Raw genomic sequence first — 22121 nt, 5'->3', positions numbered from 1 at the left:
TCTCCGGTGGCCGGCACAGCCAGAGACCCACCTGTGTGGCCTGCTGCTCTTGAACAGTGCTCTGAAGGACTTAGTTATTAACTGCTCGTTGTCTTCTGTGGTGTGGAAGAAACGATGGGGAGAAAGGAGGGTAGACAACTGAATTGTAAGTTTTACACTTGATAAGAACGAGTAGTTAATTTGTGTTTTTAGGCTTGTTTCTTTGCTGAAGGGGTCTTAGAAGTCAGCAAGAAAGAGGCATTTGTATGGCTTCCACGAAAGGAATCCCCATCAGGTGTTGACACCACCCCTCAAGTTCCCAAGAGTCATAGAGAGAGTCAGAGCAGGCCACCCGGATGTGCCTGTGTCACGAGACCTGCACTCTGCACTCTGCACATAGCAGCACCAGGACGAAGGTGAGGCATATGAGGTGCCTCCTTCAATTGTGCACCCAGGCCCCTTTCTTGCCCAACTCTAGTCCTGGTCTCATTGAATAGAACCATAGCCTTCTGGTCTGTCTGTTGCAGATAGCTGCTAACTTTGGTAGGATTGATTCAAACCACAAAGTTTCTCCATCTGAGCAAAACTTGACAGCAGTGATCCTCAAACTTCAGCCTGCATCAGAATCATCTAAAACACCTTGTTCAAACAGAGCTTGATTCCACAGGGCTGGGCTGGGCTGGAGAACTGCATTTCTCTCAAGCTCCCAGGTGGCGCTAAGGCAGCTGGTGTGGGGCCACATTTGGAGGACTGCTGCTTACACGAACTGGGGCCGTGGGAGGAGCATCCTGTGATGGAGACCCTTCTCCCAGAAATGTTCAGACCTGGAATTGGAGCACTAAATAGTTGCTTAATTAGGAGCATCTGTGTTGACCACCACTGGACATGAGACAGGAGTCTTTTCTGCTGATCAGTTACAGCATCTGGCTTTGGCCACACTCTAGGCAGCCTGACTGGTTAGAGACGTGTTATAGAGCCTCCCTTCCAAGCACAATGCCCTCTTTCAGATACTGTCCCTGTAGAGTGAAAACCAGTGCAGGAGCTGCGGTGGTTCCCCAAACAAATTGTTGCAAGATATCAAAGGTGAATGGGCTCTCTCTGGACACTTTTTCTGGTCCCCATAGAAGGTCTGGTGAATCACCATCAAATGGTTTGAGATGCTCAGAGATTAGAGGCCATTCATCAGCTGCCCTTGGTAGCTGGTTGTTTACTGAGCATCCACTGAGTCCTCTGCTAGGTCTGGAAGTGCAGGGAAGAGTGAAATAGGAGTTCCCTGCCCTGAAGGAGGTCACCAACTAATGGATATGATTATTACCTCTGAAAGAGCATCTCACATCTGAAGGAGTTCCCAGGAAGGGAAAGCGATGTCTGTCTCTGGGGTTATGTTCTCAGGAGGAACATTTGAAGCCAACTGTGAGGCTTCAGAAATGTCCTGAAACCTATGGTGCCCGACATAATAGGTGCTCAGTACAATCAGTATTTGCCACTGGGATGAAAGCCCTGCAGAGATAGGAGAAATTGCCCAATTTTATCCAGCCTACTATTGCCCAAGGAGCCTCTGCAGGGTTGGCCTCCATCTGGATAGGATGCATGTAACGGTAGGAAAGTCCTTATCGTGTGAAGAGAAATGAGGTCCTGAAAATCAAGGAAGGAAAAGGATGTGATTTAAAAACCATCCTGTACCTTCTCTCTGGGTTGGTTGGTTGGTTTGGGTTTGGTTACTTGTATTTGAATGTAAATTTCTGCAGTTCAGCATGGAACCCACTGCCAGGGGGTGGAAATGGGATTTTCCTCTAAGGGCAATTGTGCTCTTTAAAATATAATGCTAGCTTCCTCACAGCAGGTTTGCTGGAAAAGGGATTTGCGGTTTTGCTTTAGGCTGTTGTCTTCAAGGCAAGCTTTTTGTGTGTCTGCTGTAGCTGGGCATTTAGTTCACTTCCTGAGATTAATTGATAGCAAGTGGCATTCCTACCTCTACCAGCCCTCAAAACAATGATCTTTTATTCTTTTTTTTTTTTAAGTCAGGCATACTTAATTTCTAGCTGTGGACTTTGGAGGTGTGAGCTGAGATTCAAGGAAAGATACGAAAAATTGAACTTGCTGGGGCTCCTCGGTTGTTATAAAAGTGTGGCTGTTCCTAAATGGAGTCTTCAGATATTGGGACATGACAAAAGCTTGTCCAGCCTTAACTGATTATTGAGGGTCTCCTGAGCACATCGTCCTGATGGGGGCTCATGGGGAAATTTTCTAATGATTATTCACATAAGCTGTGCATTTCATGAATGCGCGCGTGCTGCTCTGCCTCGCTCTGCAACGCAGGGCACTGCGGCCCGGGGGCGCTGCCTTACAGGGTGAGCAAGATGCAGCTGCCTCCTGCAAGCAGGAGGGGTGAGGTGGGGGCCAGGCAGCCCTGACTTCCAGGCCAGAAGTCAGTCTCTGTGCAAGGCCTGGTTTCTCCTCCCACTGGCTTTGCCACCTTAGCCCCATTTCCTATCCACTCTGTTTCCCATCCACGTGAACGCGTGATAATGACAGAAATTACCTGTAAGTGTTATTGTGATGAGTAAGTCATAAAACGCAGGTAAAAGTTTTAGCACAGCAGCATTGGTAAGGGCTCAACTCATGGTGGCTATTCATCTTAGTATCCGTAGTAAATGTAGTGGTAGTAATAGTGGTAGTAGTAGTAGTGGTGGTAGTAGTAGTGGTGGTGGTGATGGTGGTGATAGTAGTAGTGGTAGTGGTAGTAGTAGTGGTGGTGGTGGTGGTGGTAATGGTAGTAGTGGTAGTGATAGTGGTAGTAGTGGTGGTGGTAGTAGTAGTGGTGGTGGTAGTGGTAGTAGTAGTGGTGGTGGTGGTGGTGGTAATGGTAGTAGTGGTAGTGGTAGTAGTGGTGGTGGTAGTGGTAGTAGTGGTGGTGATAGTGGTAGTAGTGGTGGTGATAGTAGTGGTGGTGGTAGTGGTAGTAGTAGTGGTGGTGGTGGTGGTGGTAATGGTAGTAGTGGTAGTGATGGTGGTGGTGGTGGTAGTGGTGGTGGTGGTGATGGTGGTAGTAGTGGTGGTGGTAGTGGTAGTAGTGGTGGTGGTGATTGTGGTAGTGGCGGTGGTAGTAGTGGTGGTGGTAATGATAGTAGTGATAGTGATAGTGGTAGTAGTGGTGGTGGTAGTGGTAGTAGTGGTGGTAGTAGTGGTGGTGGTGGTAGTAGTAGGAGTAATAGTAGGAGAACCCCACGTCTTTATGATTGAACCACTCCCTCTTTCCTGTCTCCTTTCACCATTGTAAGAGCTACAAATATATGAGTGGTTTCTAAGCGAAGTATAAAGAGTGATAATAATGATAGTAGTTAACACTTATTGAGGGCATGTTCTGTCAGGTTTCATGCTAAGTACATGCCGTGTCTTTACTCATGTCATTCCCAAACTGAATCCATTAATTAATGATGAGGTTTAACATTCCCATTTTACAGATGAAGAAACTGAGGCAAGGCACAATGTAGCAAATACGAGATGAACCAAGACTTGAAGACAGATGTTTTGGTTCTGGAGCCAGTGTCCTGAGCACTATGCTATCTTGTCACTAAAGAAATAGTTGGTTTTTGTCTTCAGTGGTATCCACCCCAAATGCTCCCTTTGGAGATCAACTCTCTTGGTTCCAAAGAACAAGTTTACTCTAGTGTGCAGGCTTCTTCTTTTCTTTGGGTTGGGCTGTCATAGGTACTGATCCTCAAATGTGGAGGTAAGTTAAAGGCCAGGGAGGACTTCCCCTTCAGGCAGAGCAAATCTAATTGTGTGTGTATGTATGTGGCCCAACTCTTCCAAGAAGATACTGTGTATTTCTGGTATGGTTTGATGTCTTCCTCTCAGCTCTTCAGGAATGTCTCAAATGATGAGAAATCCACTGCCTTCGGAGACAACTCATGCCATTTATTTTAAACCCTTCCATTTGTATAGCATTCTTCCTTTTTGGAGACTTGAGTTTGGCACTGTCTAAATCCCTAGTCTGCTCTCCTTCAGTCATACTCAATGAGTTGACTCCATCTCTTCCACTTGACGGCCATTGCCCATCTGAGGACAGCTTGTGTAGTACAACATCTCCAACCATGGATCCAGGTGTCTTTCTTTGGCTCTTTTCTCTTGGACTTCAGTCCTCTAAATGGGTCCTAATGGCTACTCATGGATCATAAAATATAATGCGATTCCTCCTCACCTTTCAGAGCTCAGATCACATGTTACCGTCTTTGCAAAACCTTCCTTTGATGTTACTCTACTACCAGGCAATTAACAGCTCTCTTGGTGTTCTCATACCACCTTGTGTATTACTTCCCTGTAACACTTGCCACAGTGTATCACAGCTGTGGGTTGACATTTTCTCTCTTGCTCGCTATATTATAACCCTCTCTTCAACCAGGGACTGGTCACCGTAATCATTGTAGGATCTTCCAGTCCTGGCACAGAAGAGGGGATTCATGTTTATTAGTTGCTTTGCTGATTCGTGAAACCAAAGTTCAAATTTCAGGTACCATGACTGGTCAGAAAAGGAAATATCTTTGTTCAGGGAACTTTTTGATGGTCTTCAGATCTGACCCTTTTAGGAAAATCCTGTTGACCTATCTTTAGGCTGAGAGACTTGTAGGAAGTACAGAGTGCCGCGTGGCATACCACTGAGACTTCCCGGATGCTTCTAGATGTTCCAGTGCAAATCGTGGCTTGCAGCCCTAGTGTCATATAGCACCTGGTGTGCCCAAATCCCCACCCTAGTTAATGAGACTTGACATTAAAAAGCTGTCCTTTTTCTTCTCATTGAGGGGCAATCGGTCCTCAGGCTTGTTTACTTACTTTTCTAACAGAAGGGTTGGAGGCCAATGTAATCAAGGGATGATTTCTTCCCAGAAAGATAGGAAGTCGACATGTATCTCCTCTCTCTCAAGGCACATATTTTCTGAAAGGAATTTTGGCCAGCTTGCTACAGCATTTGCTTGCTTGCTAATATTATATGAATATAAATCCTGAATGCATTGGGGGTAGGTCTCAGACCTTCCTGAGATGATACTTCCACTCTAACCAATAAACAACCTGGCTTTACAGCTTCAGGACAAATTTATTAAGATCCTCTTGCAACTAAAATACATTCTTCTAGGGTTGGGAAGAAAGAATTTATTTCGTTCATTTTCTCAAAATTCTTTATGATGCATAGAGATTATGTATCTAGATCTATCTATCTAAAGATTCCTCAAGAACAAAAACGTTCAAAAATTGTTCTTGTTCTGATCTGTGACCCATTCTTATCAGTAACTGCCCTTTTATTTTAGCATTTTTGACTGAGCTCAGTGTTTGAAAGGTGACCTGGTGGTTTACAACACCTCCAGACTTCCCAGTAACCCAGCTACTGAGATGCTATTCCCGAGCTGATTGTTCTTCTCCTTTTAAGGTCAGACGTGACAGTTCCTGCAGTAATCTAGCACGTTCAGTGATGGTGACTTTGCAGGATTGCCTCACATGAAATTTGTCATCTGGTGTCGCCTACAAGAAAATTCTCAGGAGTGAATAAACACAGAGGCTTCCTATCCTAAGTGGGGTTGGGAGGCCTATTAGGAAAGCCAGGGTAGATATCCTGAAAGCTTAATTCTAGGTCTATAGGCCATGTAGGAAGGATTGCTGTCCCACTGCCTGTGTTCGGAACATACAAATGAGAAGTATCAAAGACATTTCAGAGGAAGAAATTCTAAGAACTAAGTAAAGCTCATCCTTTAATGCTTGAAAGAGGTGCTTTAAGAGGTAAAAATCACTTTACAGTCATGTTTCAGAATTTGAACTAATTTAGATTTTCTGTCTTGAATTGACAGTATTATTCAGGGACAATAGCTCAACTGAGCAGATAGCTGACCACGCCTGGGACATTATCCTAATTTTATGCGGCCATTGTTGTAGAAACCCAAATACCTCCCTCAACACTGAGCTACAGAGTCACTGTCAGAGATGGAATCTAGACAGTGGGGCATGGGCCAGGATGCAGGATTATATTTCTCATGCTGCAAGCTCATTAGAGCTGCCTGGTTCTATTGTAATTCCTGAAGTTGTCGGTGAGATGCTGCCAGTCCACTGGAGGGGAGGCCTCCATAGAAGCATGTTTCTTTTCCACCAGTAAACAAGGCAAGCGAGGATGCACGTCGCCCTGAGAATTCAAGACAAGTTTATTAAGATGCGTCTGAGCTTGAGGCACTTGTCTAAGGAGTGTGGCAGCTGGGAGGTGACGGTGGGGGTGGGGGGAGCGCGTCATTGGACAGTTCGTGCAAATACAGTTGTCAAGGCAAGGAGAGAGGGTGTTGTTTAGCATTGAAATCATGTATTCCAGAGGTGGGCATTTGGTAGTCAGTCTGCTCTGAAGTGACATGCTGCTGAATCTTTAAAGGGCTTCAGCCAGGGAGAGCAAAATCTGATTGGGCAAATTGCTAAAATATTTAAAGTGCAGCCTGTTAAAGCTTTTACTGAGAAGAGCATCACGTCAGAAGTTGTAGTCAGAAAGAGCAAGTAATTGGCTTTCCATCCTCATGCCAGTCAGTCAGCATGAGGCTCTGTTCCGATTCCTTCCTCTTCATTGCCAATGCTAATAACTACCCTTCGGGGTGTGCACGTGTGCGTGTGTCCTGCAGCGATTGTATAGCTGGTAAAATGAGAAAAGAAGGAGTGAGACAACTGTAAGAAGGGAGACTAAATCCACACGATGACGTGAAGTCCATCTTAGAAAAAGGGGAACAGAAGAGAAAGGCAGAATTATTACCTGACAGAGGTCACCGGCATGTCCTGGTGGTTTTGGGGGCAGTTATCTTTCAGAGGTTGGGTTCTGCAAGCCAAAGAATGGCCTTCGGTGACAACCACTTCCTCTGCATCTTTCATCTCCTCTGAGATATAACGCAGGGGGCACTTTCCATGTATAATTTATCACATTTTCCACTTAGGTTTTCCTGTCCTTTTCTCCCCAGGCATGACCCCTTGTTAATTCCCGGCAATGATCAGATTGACAACATGGACTCCAACGTGAAGAAGTATGACTCTACTGGGATGTTTCACTGGTGTGCACCCAAGGAGATAGAGAAAGTCATCCTGGTGAGTGACAGATTGCAGAATTGATGCCATCCACTTCTGTCCCAAATTACACTTGCCAGGAATGAGGTTTTCCTAGCTAGATGGTGGGATGTTAGCCCCTGGTCCTAATTATTTTTGATAATTAGTATTCAGGATATACATTGAAGCAGCTAGAACTCTTTATTAGACCATGAACTGAGAGTGGAATTCTCAGTCTCTGAATATTCATTGGCTTATTACCATAGGGGGTGATCACATGCTGTGTGAAAGGCATCATGGGAGGCAGTGTGTACCATCATTCCTGTGGACGTGGCTTTGGGGCCAGAGCCTGCCTGTGCCATTAGTAGCTGTGTGGCCTTGGACAAGTCACTTGACCACTTTGCACTTCAGTTCTTTTATGTGTAAGCAAATGAGATGAGAATGACCCTAACCTATAGGTTGGTAGTGAAGATTAAAACCCAACATATGACTCAATAAACTTACCTACTAGTATTGTTAACCATGAAGAAATCTGAATGCTACCTGTATTGTTGTTTGTTTATAACAATGCCTTGCACATTTGTGATTCTTCTTAGCACAGGTTGTAGGCAGGCAGATCACATTTGCTGATGATAACAAGGGTGACAGTGGTCCACCTCGGGAAGAGTGAGGTTCAGAGCCCTGGTTCATGGTTGGCTCATCTCAGTAGCAGCAGTGAGCTTCCTCTGGTCTGTCCCAGGAATGTCAGCATAGATAACAATCCATTCTACTCCTTAGACTTGTCCGATTAACAGCTTTAGGTTTTAATGCCTACATAGGCTTTCCCACTGTTTATTGTCTTGTTAATCCATGAAAAATGGATTAATAATCAGGAAGTCATATGGAAGGGTTCTTTCTCCCTTGTGCCTTCTAATCCCCAGATGACTGTGGCCTGCTCCTTTATGTCAGCCAAGAAAATCCTATCAGTTCTGATGTCATGGCCGCCCTCCCTAAGAAAGGACCATTCCAGTTCCTCAGAAGGGCTTTATACTCTAATCCGCTAGATTTTCCCCTGTTTTATTTGAATGTGTGTGTTTTCTCAATTTAATTATACTCAAGCATTAAGAGCCAATACAGCATTGTGCTGGAGGCTGTCTGGGAGGTGTGAAAGGTGCAGCCAGAAGGACAGAAAAGGCAGAATTCTCAGAAACAGCCCTTGTCCATGGAGTGCAAGTGGTTCTTAATCACAAAACCATGTCATGTGTTTACCTTCTAATCTTGTATCTGCCCCACTTGTTCCTCTGGGGATGTAAACTCAGCCTGGTGTTACCCACCTGGGGCAGGTTAAAGGCTGGCTTGGCATTTGGGGGATCCAGGGTTTCAATGACTTGCCTACATAATCCTCAGGAGTGTGTGGGTAACTGACATTCCAAGTCCCCTACAGGCATGAAAGAGTTTAGTGAGACGAGTTACTACTTCTGTGATCTGAAAAGTAACATAGTTAACAAAACATTCATAGCAATCCTGTTACGTGTTAGGCACTCTTCTTGCTGCTGGGAGTACAGCCCTGACAGTGACTTGCTCATAGAGCTTGTAGTCTTGCGAGGGCACAGAGAAGGTACCCAGGGAGACAAAGAATATGTAATAACATTTCAGTTATTGATAAGTGCTATGAAGAAAATAAAGTGGGGTCATGGGCTAGAAATGGACTAGGAGGTGCTATTTAGACAGTGGGGTCCCAAAAGCCCCTTCTAAATTAACCCTGGCACACAGATGGGAATGCTCGGAAGAGCTAGCTCCATGAAGATGCTTTCTGGGCACAGGACACTAACTGCTTTGGGGGGTCAGAAAATATGAGATGGCTGCAATCTTGAGGAAATGACCATGAGACAATATATTTAAAGCTAAGTGTTATGAGGCACAAAGTGCTGTTCGAATCTAGTATGTGTGTAAGTGGTCAGGGAACCTCGTATGTATTTAGGTATGTATTAGATACAAACAGGTTGAGTTTGGAAGTGTTTTACAGCCATTTAGGCCCTACGTGGGTTAGGCCTTAAAGGATGTGTAGGAAAGACAAGGTGCACACGTAAGTAGTTTCTCTCTTGGGTCTTAAACCTGGCAGATTCAGTCTCCCCCAGGGCTGAGTCCCGAGAACTGGGACACTTACTAGGTTGTCCAGGTGATATTGCTGTGGCTGGTCTAAGGATTGGTGTTTTGGTCCCCAGATCCAAGCTCCTGAGGTCAGCATCTGTGCCTTGGCCACTGCTAACTGGAGCCTTCCCCACCTTCCTATTCTAGACTTCCAGTCTGTATTCTGGACCCAGGTTATATTCCTCAGGCTTGCCGAAGGGAGCTAGCCTCTCAGGTGACCTGGCCAATTAAAAATAACTAGGAGTCTCATCACAGCATGTTGCAGTCTGGTTGACCCTCTCTTGGTGGTACCCAGGCACTCACACTTCCATGCAGCCAAGATAACTAACTCTACGTTTTATCCATGAAGCAGTGATGTGGGGTGTGACTCCCCAGCAGGGCCTCCTTGGTCACCATTTATAAGACATTTTTTACAGCCTGTGTCTTAGGTGTCCCTGTACTGTTGGCGGAGAGAAGCCAATAATGGTGACAGCCCCTGCTTTATTCTAACGATCAGGGAGTGAAAGGTAGCTTCTTCCTCTCCTTGGGGGTTACTGTAATAACCCTGACATTGTCGTGAATTGCAATATTGGCATTTAAACGATCAATACACCGGTCAATTCTAGGGATTAAATCGAGCAGGGTTTGATATGTGCGGTGGACATTAATATGCCTCCCCCAAAGCATTGTAAACCACATGGGGCCATCCAGACACGCAGGGGGTGGACAGGGAGGAAGAAAGGCGAGCTGGGAGGCATCGGACCAGAAAGAAAGGCAGAGAAAGGCCCACGACTGGCCTCCTGTGTTGTTCTCTGTGCTGACACAGTGAGCAGTGGCTGCGCATTTGCATTTCCTGGGAAGCTGTAACTGGGGTGGTTTTATTCTTTCATTTGTCCCCTTTGTAAATACAGACCTAGAGTCAGGGGAAGACATGGGCTTGTTGTTCTTCCGTTTTGTCTCTAGATCCGTTTAGTGCTTCCTTGGGAGTCTTCCTCCAACGACTTACATAGGTGGCCACTGCGGGCCTGTCCCTGGAAACCCCAGGGCAGCAGTGGACAGCAGTCAGCTAACACTTTATGTAAAGGGTCATACAATAAATAATTTAGGTTTTGTTGGCCGTACAGTCTCTGTCACAACTAATCACCTCTGCTTTTGTAAAAGCAACCACGGGGAATACGTAAATGAGTAAGATTGGCTGTGTTGCAACACAATATTTTTGGAATTTGGATTTCATCTAATTTTCACATGTTCTGAAATATTCTTCTTTTGACTTTTTCCAACGATTTTCAAATGTAAAAACCAATCTTAGCTCACTGGCCATACAAAAGCAGGTGGCGGGCCAGGTTTGGTCTGTGGGCCATAGTTTGCCAGCCCCTGGCTCAGGACATCGAGTGCTATCTACTGATGCAGTGATGTACTGGGAGGTCCTGATGATGGGTCTAGAATTTAAAACTCATTTCTCATGCCAAGGCCTGCATGGGTCGCACTGTTTTATCATCATCTCAGCAAGGGAGGCAGAAAAGGCAGCTCATGTTATCAACAATTTCCTGGAAACTAAGACTTCCTTTTCCAAATGACATAAATATTGCTGTTCCCTCTAATTTTTCCCTCCTGAAAATTATTATGAAAGATCTTCAGCTTGTATGTATGGATGACATGTCTTCCTTAAATCTTTTCTCAAAGAAGGTAATGATATGTGTGAATATATGCTTACAGATATTTATTACACAAAATAATTTATACACACATACTCAAATTATAAATAAATATGGCATGTATATAACAGTGAAGAAATTAAAAAATAATAGCCCAGAGTCAGCACTCAGCCAGTGTTTCCTCGGTATTTGACATAATGATTTTTCAGTCCTTACCGCAGCCCCCTGAGGTCTTCTCTCCAATGCATGTGCCTTCTCCCTCTGGCAGACTCGGAGTGAAGCCGCCATGACCGTCCTGAGTGGCCACGTCGTGGTTTGCATCTTTGGCGATGTCAGTTCAGCCCTGATTGGCCTCCGCAACCTGGTGATGCCACTCCGTGCCAGCAACTTTCATTACCACGAGCTCAAGCACATCGTGTTTGTGGGTTCCATTGAGTACCTCAAGCGGGAATGGGAGACGCTTCATAACTTCCCCAAGGTGTCCATATTGCCTGTAAGTCCAAGGTCACATAATTGATGCTTTTTTCTTCTTTTTCATTCACAAAAGAAAAATCCCTGATGAATGTAATAGCAGTAGCTTTGATCCTGCCTCTGCTTCTTCGTCTGGTTATGGGCCTGAGGACTCAGCCCTTCCCCTGTGCTCTGTCTAGGAAGATCCAAACCCTGGGAGACCTTATTAAAAGGAATTTGCAGCCAAGTTCAGTTGCTCATCAGGCATGGAGTTTAGCTGGTATCAAATGTGTTAACCGTATCAGTGTCTAAACACTCTCTTACCTACCTCAACCCAGTGCTTTGCAATATTATGATGCTTACAGCAGAATTTACATATAGAACTATTTATACCATTTTATTTATGACATTATTAATGTTTGGAGAAATCTTATTTTACCATGTTCTGTTTTTAACTGAATGTATTTAACAGAGTTCTTTATTTATTTCTGCTGTACAAAAGCCCAACCCCTCCTGGTGGCCAGCCCCTACCTCCCAGTCATTTAGAAGCTCAGCAAGGTTTTCATGAGGTTGTATGTGTGCATGTGATGTTCTTGATTACAAAACACTAGGACCCAAATCTAAAAGGAACTATGTGGGACTCCACAATTTAGCGTGAGGACCTGGGGCACGTGATCTGCGAGTCATGTAACTAATTACTTCCTAGTCGTTAACCAGTTTATTTTCTATAAACTTTCAAATAATTGTAGAGCGCTGTACATTTCAACATTTGACATGGTTCTCCAGGTCACAAACCCATACAAATATCACTTACCCTCCAAATATTTTTCTTGGAAGTTCACATTCCTAAAACTGAGGAACATGAATTTGATTCTATTGAGGAACATGAATTTGATTCTATATTTCAAGAAGTCTAAATTTTTCCACACTTATGGAGCTAGAAATCCATTATTTCTGTTATCTGCTTATAGAACCTCAGAAATGGAAAAAGAAGAAGCAAGGTAATATAATTCAATAAAGAAGACCTAAGAATCTATCCACAAGTAATACCCCTTGTATCTACCATGTAACTCAACATATGCCTGACACAATAGATGATAAATATATAAAGAAGTGAGAAAAATATAGACAGATATCTTTTGGATGCTGGGCCCAAAACTCACTGCCTTAATGAACACATGGAGTTAAAAATCTTTACCTGCGGAAAAACAAATAGTCACACACGTAGAAGAGCCTAACTAGATACGCACCTTGCTAATTTCAGAAACATGTACATTTCTGTGATTATTTATCTTCCTACACGGGCTCTTCCACGTGGTCCTTGGGAACAATGAACTGGAGTTTCAAAATCTTTTGTAAAGAGCTCATTATTTTTCTGGGATACAAGAGTCTATGTATGTGTGTATGTGTGTGGTGTGTATGTGTGATGGCTGTGTGTGATAGCTGCTATGTGTGCATGCTTGGTGTGTGTGTGTGTTTCCTTCTGCACGCCCTAGAACACATCCACTCATCGCCTGCACCTATATGAATAACTTCTCCTATTTGCAGGGCCTTTTCAAACCCTCCAAAATTAGCACCTGCCAGCACAACGTATTTGTACAAAATGGGCTTTCACCTCTGTCGTCACATAATTTCATTGTTTAAACAGGGCCGCACAGATAGGGCCAGCCTGGAGAAACACAGGGTGTTTCTGTGTATGTCGTCTGTATTTCTTGAGTTTTGAAATCATGTGTGCATAGCTGCACAGGGATTGTCTTATATCACAATGACTGCTGGGTTCCCTACAAGGTGAGAATTCAGAGAATATGGATGTAGACAGTTGAGGTTTAAGCAATGGGCTTAGGAAATGATTCAGGAAGTTGGTCAGACTTATTTTGTACCAAAAGACCCCAGGAAATGAGGGGAGATGTCTGCTTTTCTCAAAAGATACTGCTCCACAGCCTGGAACTAGTAGCTTTCCAGTCCGTAGCACGATGTGCCTGTTCCTCCGTAAGTCCACTTTGCAGCAGTATTTTGGAGGCTGAGGTGAGAACCAGGACTGCCGCTAAGCTGTAGAAGAGGGCTGATGGCCTTGATCTCTGCGGCCAGGTCCAATCTTCTCAAAGCCCCGTTTCCATGAGGGAGACTGAGAGGAAGGCAGTCACAGATACATGGCCGGTGACACACCTCTCCTTACACAGGCAGTGTAGTTGAAGGTCACTCAAGGGCTACTGAAAGTCACTCAAGTCTCCATGAGGGCAAATCAGAAGCTGGATTTAGGCTGGAGGTCCAAAGAGGCTGGTGGCTGGCCATGAACTCCAAAATGATGCCCCTGGGACCCTCTGATGTGGGATGACCTGATGAGTTCTGCCGTGGCCCCTTCTGAGGACACGGAGCACAAGGACTCATGGTCTCCTGCTCCGGCCCTAACCCTTCTTTCTACCAGTGGCTGCATTCCCAGCCTCTGTCATTACCTCCTTCATCTGGGGTTTTTTCCACTGTTTTTGGTCGTTGTGGGATTTTTTTTAAGTCTGTTTACTAGCTTATTTATTTTTAATTACTCCAGTAATATACAAATACGTCCTTGTTATAAAATATCAAACAAAACAGAAGCATATGAAGTCAAAAACAAACTTTTCCTTCACCCCCAATCTTACTCTCCTTCCCAGGGGTAATTACTGTTATTAGTTTAGTGTGTATTTTTCCTGAACCTTCTCTCGGAATGTACATACATTTATAAATACATTCATAAACATATAGTTTTAGTTCGTGGATTTCTTTTTACATAAATGAAATCATACTTTTCGAGTTGTATAGAGCTTGGCTTTTCCTGTTTGTTTGTTGTCGTTTAATCCTCTGTCTGAGATCCTTCCAAGGCAATACCTACACAGAGAACCCTTTCAGCCTCGTTACCTGCTGCATAGACTTCCATTGTTTCTATATCTGACTGTGTGTTTAACCATGCCTATATTCTTGGACAATTAGGCAATTTCCTAATTTTTTTCTTGCTGAAAATATGCAATGAAATCATATGACCTGAAGCTTGACTCCTTTCCATTTCCCCTTTGCAAGATGGGTGTTAATTTCTCTCTCTCCCACATCCTCCAAATTGAGCGGTGCTTTCAGCCCCACCTCATCACACCATTCTCCCTGCCTATTTCCCCTTGGTGGCCTTGGAAATTCTAGTTGGAGCTGCTGTCTTTTTTGCTCAAGCCAAAAGTGACCTGCTATTAAAGAAACAGGCATTTGAAACCCACTCCCTCATTACATTCTGAAAGCCAGAGGTTGCCACAGGACAGTTACTTAAATCAAGACAATTTCCGGGCAGGAAGAAGATGTAGAACCCTGGCATTATTCCTCTCCCTCGTTAGTTAGTAATAGCTTGATTGAGTATTGAGAGCAAGCCTAAAATGCTGCCATCAGCACCAACTACCCTTTAGATTAGCACACAGCTCCTATTCCCTTGAACGTGGTTAGGCCAGCTTAATGTCAAAGCATAAAAAAGATACTTGTTAAATAATTTCCCAAAGCTCTGGCTCCATCTTTAATTTGTTTTTATTTTTTTTCCCCTCTTCCCCTCTCGTCCCTCAGTCTCATTTTTGCTTCTCCTTTTTTTTTTTTTTCTTTCTTCTATGCCAAAGGGTACGCCATTAAGTCGGGCTGATTTAAGGGCCGTCAACATCAACCTCTGTGACATGTGCGTTATCCTGTCAGCCAATCAGAATAATATTGATGATACTTCGCTGCAGGACAAGGAATGCATCTTGGCGTCACTCAACATCAAATCTATGCAGTTTGATGACAGCATCGGGGTCTTGCAGGCTAATTCCCAAGGTAAGGACAGCCTGTAATACTTCTCTGCTGTGCCTGTGGGGGACAGGGGCTGGCAAGAGGGATATCCTTCACTTGGTAATTCAAAGGGGCTCACATCAGCCTGCCTGGTAGGGAAACCTGCGGTGGCTCTGATGACTTTCAAAGAGGCATCTGCCGCCTCTTCTTGCCAGCCCGGGAAGCGGGCTTGAGACCTGAACACCCACGCTCACAATAGGCTACCTTCCCTGAGAATCACCCAGCCTTTAAAACGCCACCCTCTCAGCCTTCCCAAACAGTGGCTTTGTCACCAGGGTTGCCAGCTAAGTGTCAGAGCCCTGAAATGATGCTGTCTGAATGATTCCCAGTGTTCCTCCTCAGTATGTATTTTTGCCATTGACCTATTTTGAGCTTTGCCATTGTTTCAGCTGCGCAGGGGTGTTGTAGGCTGCCCAAGGGATGGTGGTCTCTGGAGGGTGGGCACTGTATGGACGGTAAAAGTCATTTAGCGAGAGGTGACACTTGTCAGCCCATGCATTCTCTATAGGAGGCGCGGCAGCATTAGATGACACAGTGCTCTGCCCCAATCGTCCCTGTCATTTGCTCTGGGATGCTGGGCAGATGGCTACAAGTAAAGATGTCATCTAGGTGTCTCAGGGAGTAAAGATGCTGTCTCGGCTCTCAGAGAGACGTTACCACAAAACCCCTGTAACAAATGACCTCGCTCTTCAGGGCCTTGGCAAGGACAGGATGGGAGCCATCTTCCTCCAAGTAATGCGTCTGTGTAGGCCCACCGTGAACTGTCGGATCATTGTCATGGGTGGTGTTGGGTGCCTGGTGGAGCCCTGAATACCATGGTCTCAGGAGCGAAGGCAGAGGGAGCACAGCCTGTGAGAGCTGTAGCTTCTGGGCTGATATGCACCATCGCATTGATACGATGACGCTCCGCTCAATCGATCGGTCGTGCAGCCTAGACCCAAGGGCTCCGTTATCATTTGTCAACTCAGCATCACCACCCCCTCCTTCCGACGTCCCCTCGACATTGCAGCAAAGCCAGGAACAATAGTTCTTAGAATCCCCTTCCCTGCCTGGTTCTGGGCAGGCGTCTGCCAATGATGAGAGAGGGGTACTGGGGTGAGATCTGGAAAGCAGAAGAGAACCTTGATTCTTGGGAGGCAGCTCAGACCCTGAGTGCAGGTGCGAGGGTCAAAACAGCTCTCAGGGGAACCTGTTGAGAACCCGTAGCTTTGCTGCTGGAGATGGAGATGGGGGTGCGGGCTCCCCCGAGGGTCTTGAGACACACAGCCCCTTCTGGTGAAGTTCAGGAGACCCTGCCCCTTAGTGTTGCAGGTAAAATGGCTAATGGTGGCCTCTTTGACTTTTGCTCCCCCAGCCCTTCCCAGGGCTGTGTCAACCTCTAATTTTCATCATGCTTGGCTTAATAGAGTGGCTTCTATTCTTGACCTAACCGTAGCTGATACAGCCTGAAGCTTGGTTTTGACCTCTGGACTCCCCACTCCTCTGCCTCTCCCCCACATCTAAATCTTGGGATCCATTTGCTCAGCTGTGCCTGCAGGACAGAGCAACGTGTCTTGTCGGGGCCCTAAGAGAGAGCCGAAACTCTTCCCTGCCCCCTGCCCAGCCTGCTCAGGGAGCTGAGGTGACAAAGGGTGGGAGGAAACAGTTCTCTGGCCTTCTAGGAGGTGGAAAAGGCAAGCTAGCAGTTGGTTCCTGCCTTTAAGTAGTTGATCTTCAATGTGGTCTCCCCAGCCGCACCCCAACATGGGCATCACCCAGGCACCTTGTTAGGAATGCAGAATCTCATGACCTACCAGCTCGGGTTAGTGTCTGCATTCTAACAGAGTTGCCAGGTGACTCGTGTGCACTGCTTTAAGGCACGATAAATCCTCATGCTCACAAAACCGGGTCCAGAGAACATGCTGACCAAGACACTCCCCTTCCCTGGGCAGGAACTAGCAGAGGGAATGGAAAGACAGGGAAGCAGCAGAAGTGCTCCCTTCAGGGGAGATGGAACCGAGTGGGGGCAGGGAGACACTCCCTCTCCCCAGCGTGCCTGTTTCCTCCCAGTTTAATAATCCCGATTTTCAAGGTCCTAGATTAGAGTCTCAGTGTCTAATTTAGTTACACATGCATCTGACATACGTGTTCCTTCCAGCTCTCATAAACCTTATCCCAGCCTCTCAGATCCTGTTTGATGGCCAAACTGGTAAAAATGCTTCCCCTTCCCTCTTCAGATACTCAGTTCGCAAAAGCCTTCTTTACTGTTTTTAACACAGGAGTAAGCAAGACAAGTAGGTTTTAGTGGGAGAGAAGGAAGAAGGGAAAAGGGAGCTTGTTTCTCCTGCATTTAAAAGGGCTTCTTATGTGCGCACACACACACACCCAGAAGAGGCAGAGGATGCACTGTGAGGCCAGTGGTGGTTTTCAGAGACTCCTGTTCAGCACTGGAATGGAGCATTCCCCCCCACCCCCCACCCGCCATAGCCAGCAAGCATTCTGTTTGGCTCTCAATGAGAGACCATCGAAGCTGTAGACCCACTGAGCCCTTATTTCCCCTTGTTTTCTTGCTCTGTCTGCTCCTCTCTTGTCCTCAGTTTCTAATACAACCCCTCTGTCTAGTGACACTCTGACCTTCCAAAAAGCAGTGGTCCAGTGGTGACCATTAACATGGAAAGTCCCTTCCTCCCCGACGGGTGAGCATTGTAAGCTCACCTCTGGGGGCTCACCGTCCAGCCCACTTCTCAGGTTCATCCCAGCCTGTGGGGTCAGAGGGATAAGCTGAGTTTCCAGGCTGCTCCCCTTCCTCGAGACCCTCGTGACCAACTGGAATGCCCATTGGCCTCAAATATTTTGGTTACCCTTCCTCTGGCCATTTGGCACAGCCGAGCTCCAAGTGGGAACTACTGAGTCCAAAATGGATTTTACATTGCTCTTTTCATTTTTGGGAACAAAGCTAACTTCCCCATGAGTGATAAATACAGAGATTTCTAGCCACTGCCACCTCGCCTTTCATCACTTTTTGTTCTGTAGTCTTTATAAAACCCATTCCTTTGTTTTGTCTTGAGAGCTATGTCACCATCTCTCCAGAACACAGCACAGAAATACGGACCCAGGACAGATGTGTGTGCTCTTGGGTCAGAGTATTCATGCAATCTTAGAGAAAGTTGTTCTAAAATGAAATGAAACATGAAAGTGTATCTTAACATTGAGGAGATAGAGGCTTCACTGGGATTTGTGTTCGGACACTTGCCACCGCTTGTTATTTGGTCTCCCAGACTAACAAAACCTCTTTTCACATTCCCTTTTGGTGTCACTGTTCCAGCCCACATGGTGTCAGGACTGGCCCAGCCTAGGGATTCTGGACTAGATACTTTCTGAAAAGATCTAAGATGTGATGGCTGGTTGTCAAAAAGAATTACAGAGAAAGGTGGCGTACACCATGCTGGACGGTATATCCAATGTGACAGTTGGGTCTATGAGATGCAGTTTTAATATACAGCAGGCAAGACTGCAGTGACAATTACATAAAGCAGGTGAAGTCGCTTCTTGCTGGTCAGCAAACATCAGCTCAGAACCACTTCACAGCTCTTTACCAGCAACTAAGTGCCTCTATTTACAGAGCGCCTGTCACTTCCCTTTGGCTGGAGAGCTGGTGTATTATTTAGCACACATTTATCTGGGGAAAACATTTCAATTTAAATCAGCTGGTACAACAGTGGCTCTTGCCAGACTCTCTCCCTGTGGTTCTAAAAGACAAGAACTGAGTCTGATCTTGGAAGGGAGGGTGAGCAGAGGGAAGCAAAGTCTATTCTCAGAGAGCCGTCAAGTCAGTACCTGAAAGGAAGGATCATACAATTGCATTTCCCAATATGCTTTTTTTATTGATAGGTTGTTGATTTACAATGTTATATTAGTTTCAGGTGTACAACAGGGTTCTGAGCTCTTTGATTCAGTATTTTTATAGATTATGCTTCATTTAAAGTTATTATAAAATGTTGGCTTATTCCTTGTCTGTACAGTATATTCTATATTTTATACATAGTAGTTTGTGTCTCTCAATCCCCTAGTTCTATCCTGCCCCTTTCCCTCCCCTCTCCCCACTGGTAACCACCAGTTTGTTCTCAATTGCTGGGAGTCTGTTTCCATTTTATTATATACATTCACTTGTTATATTTTCTTTTAGATTCCACATATAAGTGATAACATACAGTATTTGTCTTTCTCTGTCTGACTTATTTAACTAAGCATGATACCTTCTAGGTCTGTCATGTTGTTGCAAGTGGCAGAATTTCATTCTCTTATGGCTGAATAGTATTTGTGTGTGTGTGTGTGTGTGTGTGTGTGTGTGTGTGTGTGTGTATCACATCTTCTGTCCATTCATCTATTGATGCACACTTAGGTTGCTTCCATATCTTGATTATTTTAAATAATGCTGCTGTGAACACTGGAGTACATGTATCTTTTTGAATTACTATTTTTGTTTTCTTCAGATATATACTCAGGAGTAGAATTGCTGGATCGTGTGGTAGTTCTGTTGTTAGTTTTTGTCATTACGCTTTTATATCAAGTTATGAAATGAGCATTTATAGTTTCTTCCCTCTTAACCTTTCAGTAAGGGTAAGTCTTAAGGGAAGGAGAGAGGAATAAGTGAGTGAGGATTTATATGCCAAGTACTGTGGACACAGAGTGGCTACCATATTGGACAGTGTTGGTCTAGAGCATAGGCTTATTGCCTTGCTAAGATTTGGATTAAAAGGAAGATGATGATTAGATCCATCTTTTAAAAAGATAATGGGCAAAGATATGAGCGTGGCTTAGAGGTGGAAAGAGATAGTGGCATGAACTATATAAGATGACCACTGTAGTGGATTGGCAGCAGTGGGATGAGGGCTGAGAGTATGGCTTTAGTGATGTCAGTAGTGAGGACCAGTCAGAAAGTGAGATAGATTTGAAATAGAGAAAATAGCCATTGAAGACTACTTGATGGGAAGGAGGTGTGGATAAATAAGGATAAGAAATTGGGAATGAGTTTTGAGACTGGCCGCTGGGTGGATGTAAAAGTGATTAAGTAAGCAAAGGACCCAGAAGGCGAAACAGGCTTGGGGCAGAAGGTAAAAAGTTTGGTCCTGATTCATTTCAGTTGAAATTATCTGGAGAATATCCAGCAAGAAATAAGAACATATGGTTACAGGGATAAAGTTAGCTTGGTGCCATAGACTTGGAAGTCATTGATGATGGACAGTGTATAGGCCATGAGAGTGGATATTTCCTAGGGAGACAGGCAGGGCAACTAGGAGAAAAGGGAGCAATGTGGAACCTTGGGAAACATCAACATTGAAGGGACAAACAGAGGAAGAGAGAGGGGCTGGACTGAGGACGAAGATTTAGGGGAGTAGGAGTGAGTGGTATGAAGGTCAAGGAGAAAAGGGTTGAATAAATTCCAGAGTAGCAATCGAGAATATATCCTAATTATTTGTCACTGTGTGTTTTTTCTTGAGTGACTCTGAGCTCTTTGAGAGGCAAGAACTCTTTCTCATCTTGCTCGTCTTCATGTCCCCAGTCCCTTTAGCTTAGGACCTGACACAGAATTGGCATGCCATAAGAATTTGCTGGGATGAACTGATTTGAAAGGAAACAGTGATTAGCACTGTCAGATACTACAGGAAAGTCAAGTAGATGAGGACCTAAAAATGGCAACAGCACATTTGACCCTCAGGAAGTTGCTGACAATCTTAACAAGAGCAGCTGAGTAACTTGTTGCCAGTAAAATCTGGCATTCTGGGGACTAAAGCATTAATGGGAGGTGAGAATTAGAGACCGTAGATTAGTCTTTTACTTGCAGATAGGGAGAGGAATAGGATATTTCAGAGGAGCCCATCCAAGAAAGGATTTCCTTTTGGTTCTTGGAGTGGAGATAAATACACTGTATCTGTTGGCTATAGTAGACTAAGGTGAAGCCCCATGGAGGGGAAAAGTTTGGAGCTCTAGGAGAGAGTTATTAAATGTTAGAGAGGGAGACAAGGAGAAGCAGGAGAGATGATGTGTCCTTCTAAAGGAGAAGGAATGACACTGAGACAGAGGGCTGGATGGGGAGGATGAAACTGGAGGAAGCTCAGTCTGATGTCTCCTGCCTTTCTCCATGATGCAACCAATTTGGCTTTCCTTGAGGAGTTAAGGGAGTGGGACAGTTGGGACAGGGAACTGATGGTGATAAAGGCTCAAAGCAGACATCGTGGAAAACATGAAGGGGATGACTGGCATTAGGGGACAGCACTAGGAGTGTGGGTGAGGACCAGCTGAGGTTGGGACTGTGATGGTGTAATGAACGCAGGCAGCACAGCCCTGCAGCTCTCTCTGTGATGCCTGGTAGAAAAAGCACAGAAATTAGAAATTGGCTTTAGCTTGGGAAGGAGATATGAAGGAGGCAAAGGATTCCTTGGTGCTGTTGAGAGATTATTAAACTGAGTGGCCCAGGGTCTAAGATGGTAGGTGAAGAAATCAACCCAGGGTTGGGGTTCATAAACCAAAAGGCCACAAATGAAGCAAGAAATAAATCTCTGTGAGGTCAAAGAACAGGAATGTGGAGTCAAGGGGCAGGAGAGCCAAAGGGTGGGAAGTTTGATCAGACAGGAGTATGTGATCACCTCAGAGATGAAATACTCCTTGCAGAGCCAGAGCAGAGGTTGCTGATGTTACACTGAAAACAATTCTCCATGAAAACTCTGAGCCCAAAGCAAAGCCCATCAGATCACCACCATCACCACCATCAGCACCACCATCACCACCACCACCAACTGTAACAATAATGCTTCATGAATGTTTCCTGCATAGTCGGCAGTATGTGGTAGGCATTTTGCTAACCAAGACAATAGGCATTACTTAGGTCACTGGTTTTCACTCTTGGCTGCACATTATAATCACCGGGGAAATGTTGAAAATATCAGTGCCTGGGTTGCACCGTAGCTGTTGTGATTTAGCTGGTCCGGGGTACAAACTGGGCATCAGGGGTTTTCTAAGCTCCCTGGTGATCCCCAGATGCAGCCAGGGTAGAGAACCACT

General features: G+C 45.1%; 1 protein-coding gene across 16 annotated transcripts in view; it reads left to right on the top strand.

The window, feature by feature from the left end:
* The window catches only part of KCNMA1 (potassium calcium-activated channel subfamily M alpha 1), a 711960-nt gene that overhangs the window by 622102 nt on the left and 67737 nt on the right, over nucleotides 1–22121 (top strand). For all 16 annotated transcript variants that reach the window (XM_032491958.1, XM_032491957.1, XM_032491943.1 and 13 more), the window contains 3 exons: nucleotides 6957–7080; nucleotides 11071–11295; nucleotides 14873–15065. In XM_032491958.1, the coding sequence (XP_032347849.1) occupies nucleotides 6957–7080; nucleotides 11071–11295; nucleotides 14873–15065 (542 nt within the window). The remainder of the gene's footprint in view (nucleotides 1–6956; nucleotides 7081–11070; nucleotides 11296–14872; nucleotides 15066–22121) is intronic.

This window comes from Camelus ferus, chromosome 11, assembly GCF_009834535.1.
Source record: "Camelus ferus isolate YT-003-E chromosome 11, BCGSAC_Cfer_1.0, whole genome shotgun sequence".
NCBI classification, from domain to species: Eukaryota; Metazoa; Chordata; class Mammalia; order Artiodactyla; family Camelidae; genus Camelus; species Camelus ferus.
The sequence above is the reverse complement of the archived record's forward strand: the minus strand, read 5'-3'. Positions and strand labels throughout refer to the sequence as shown.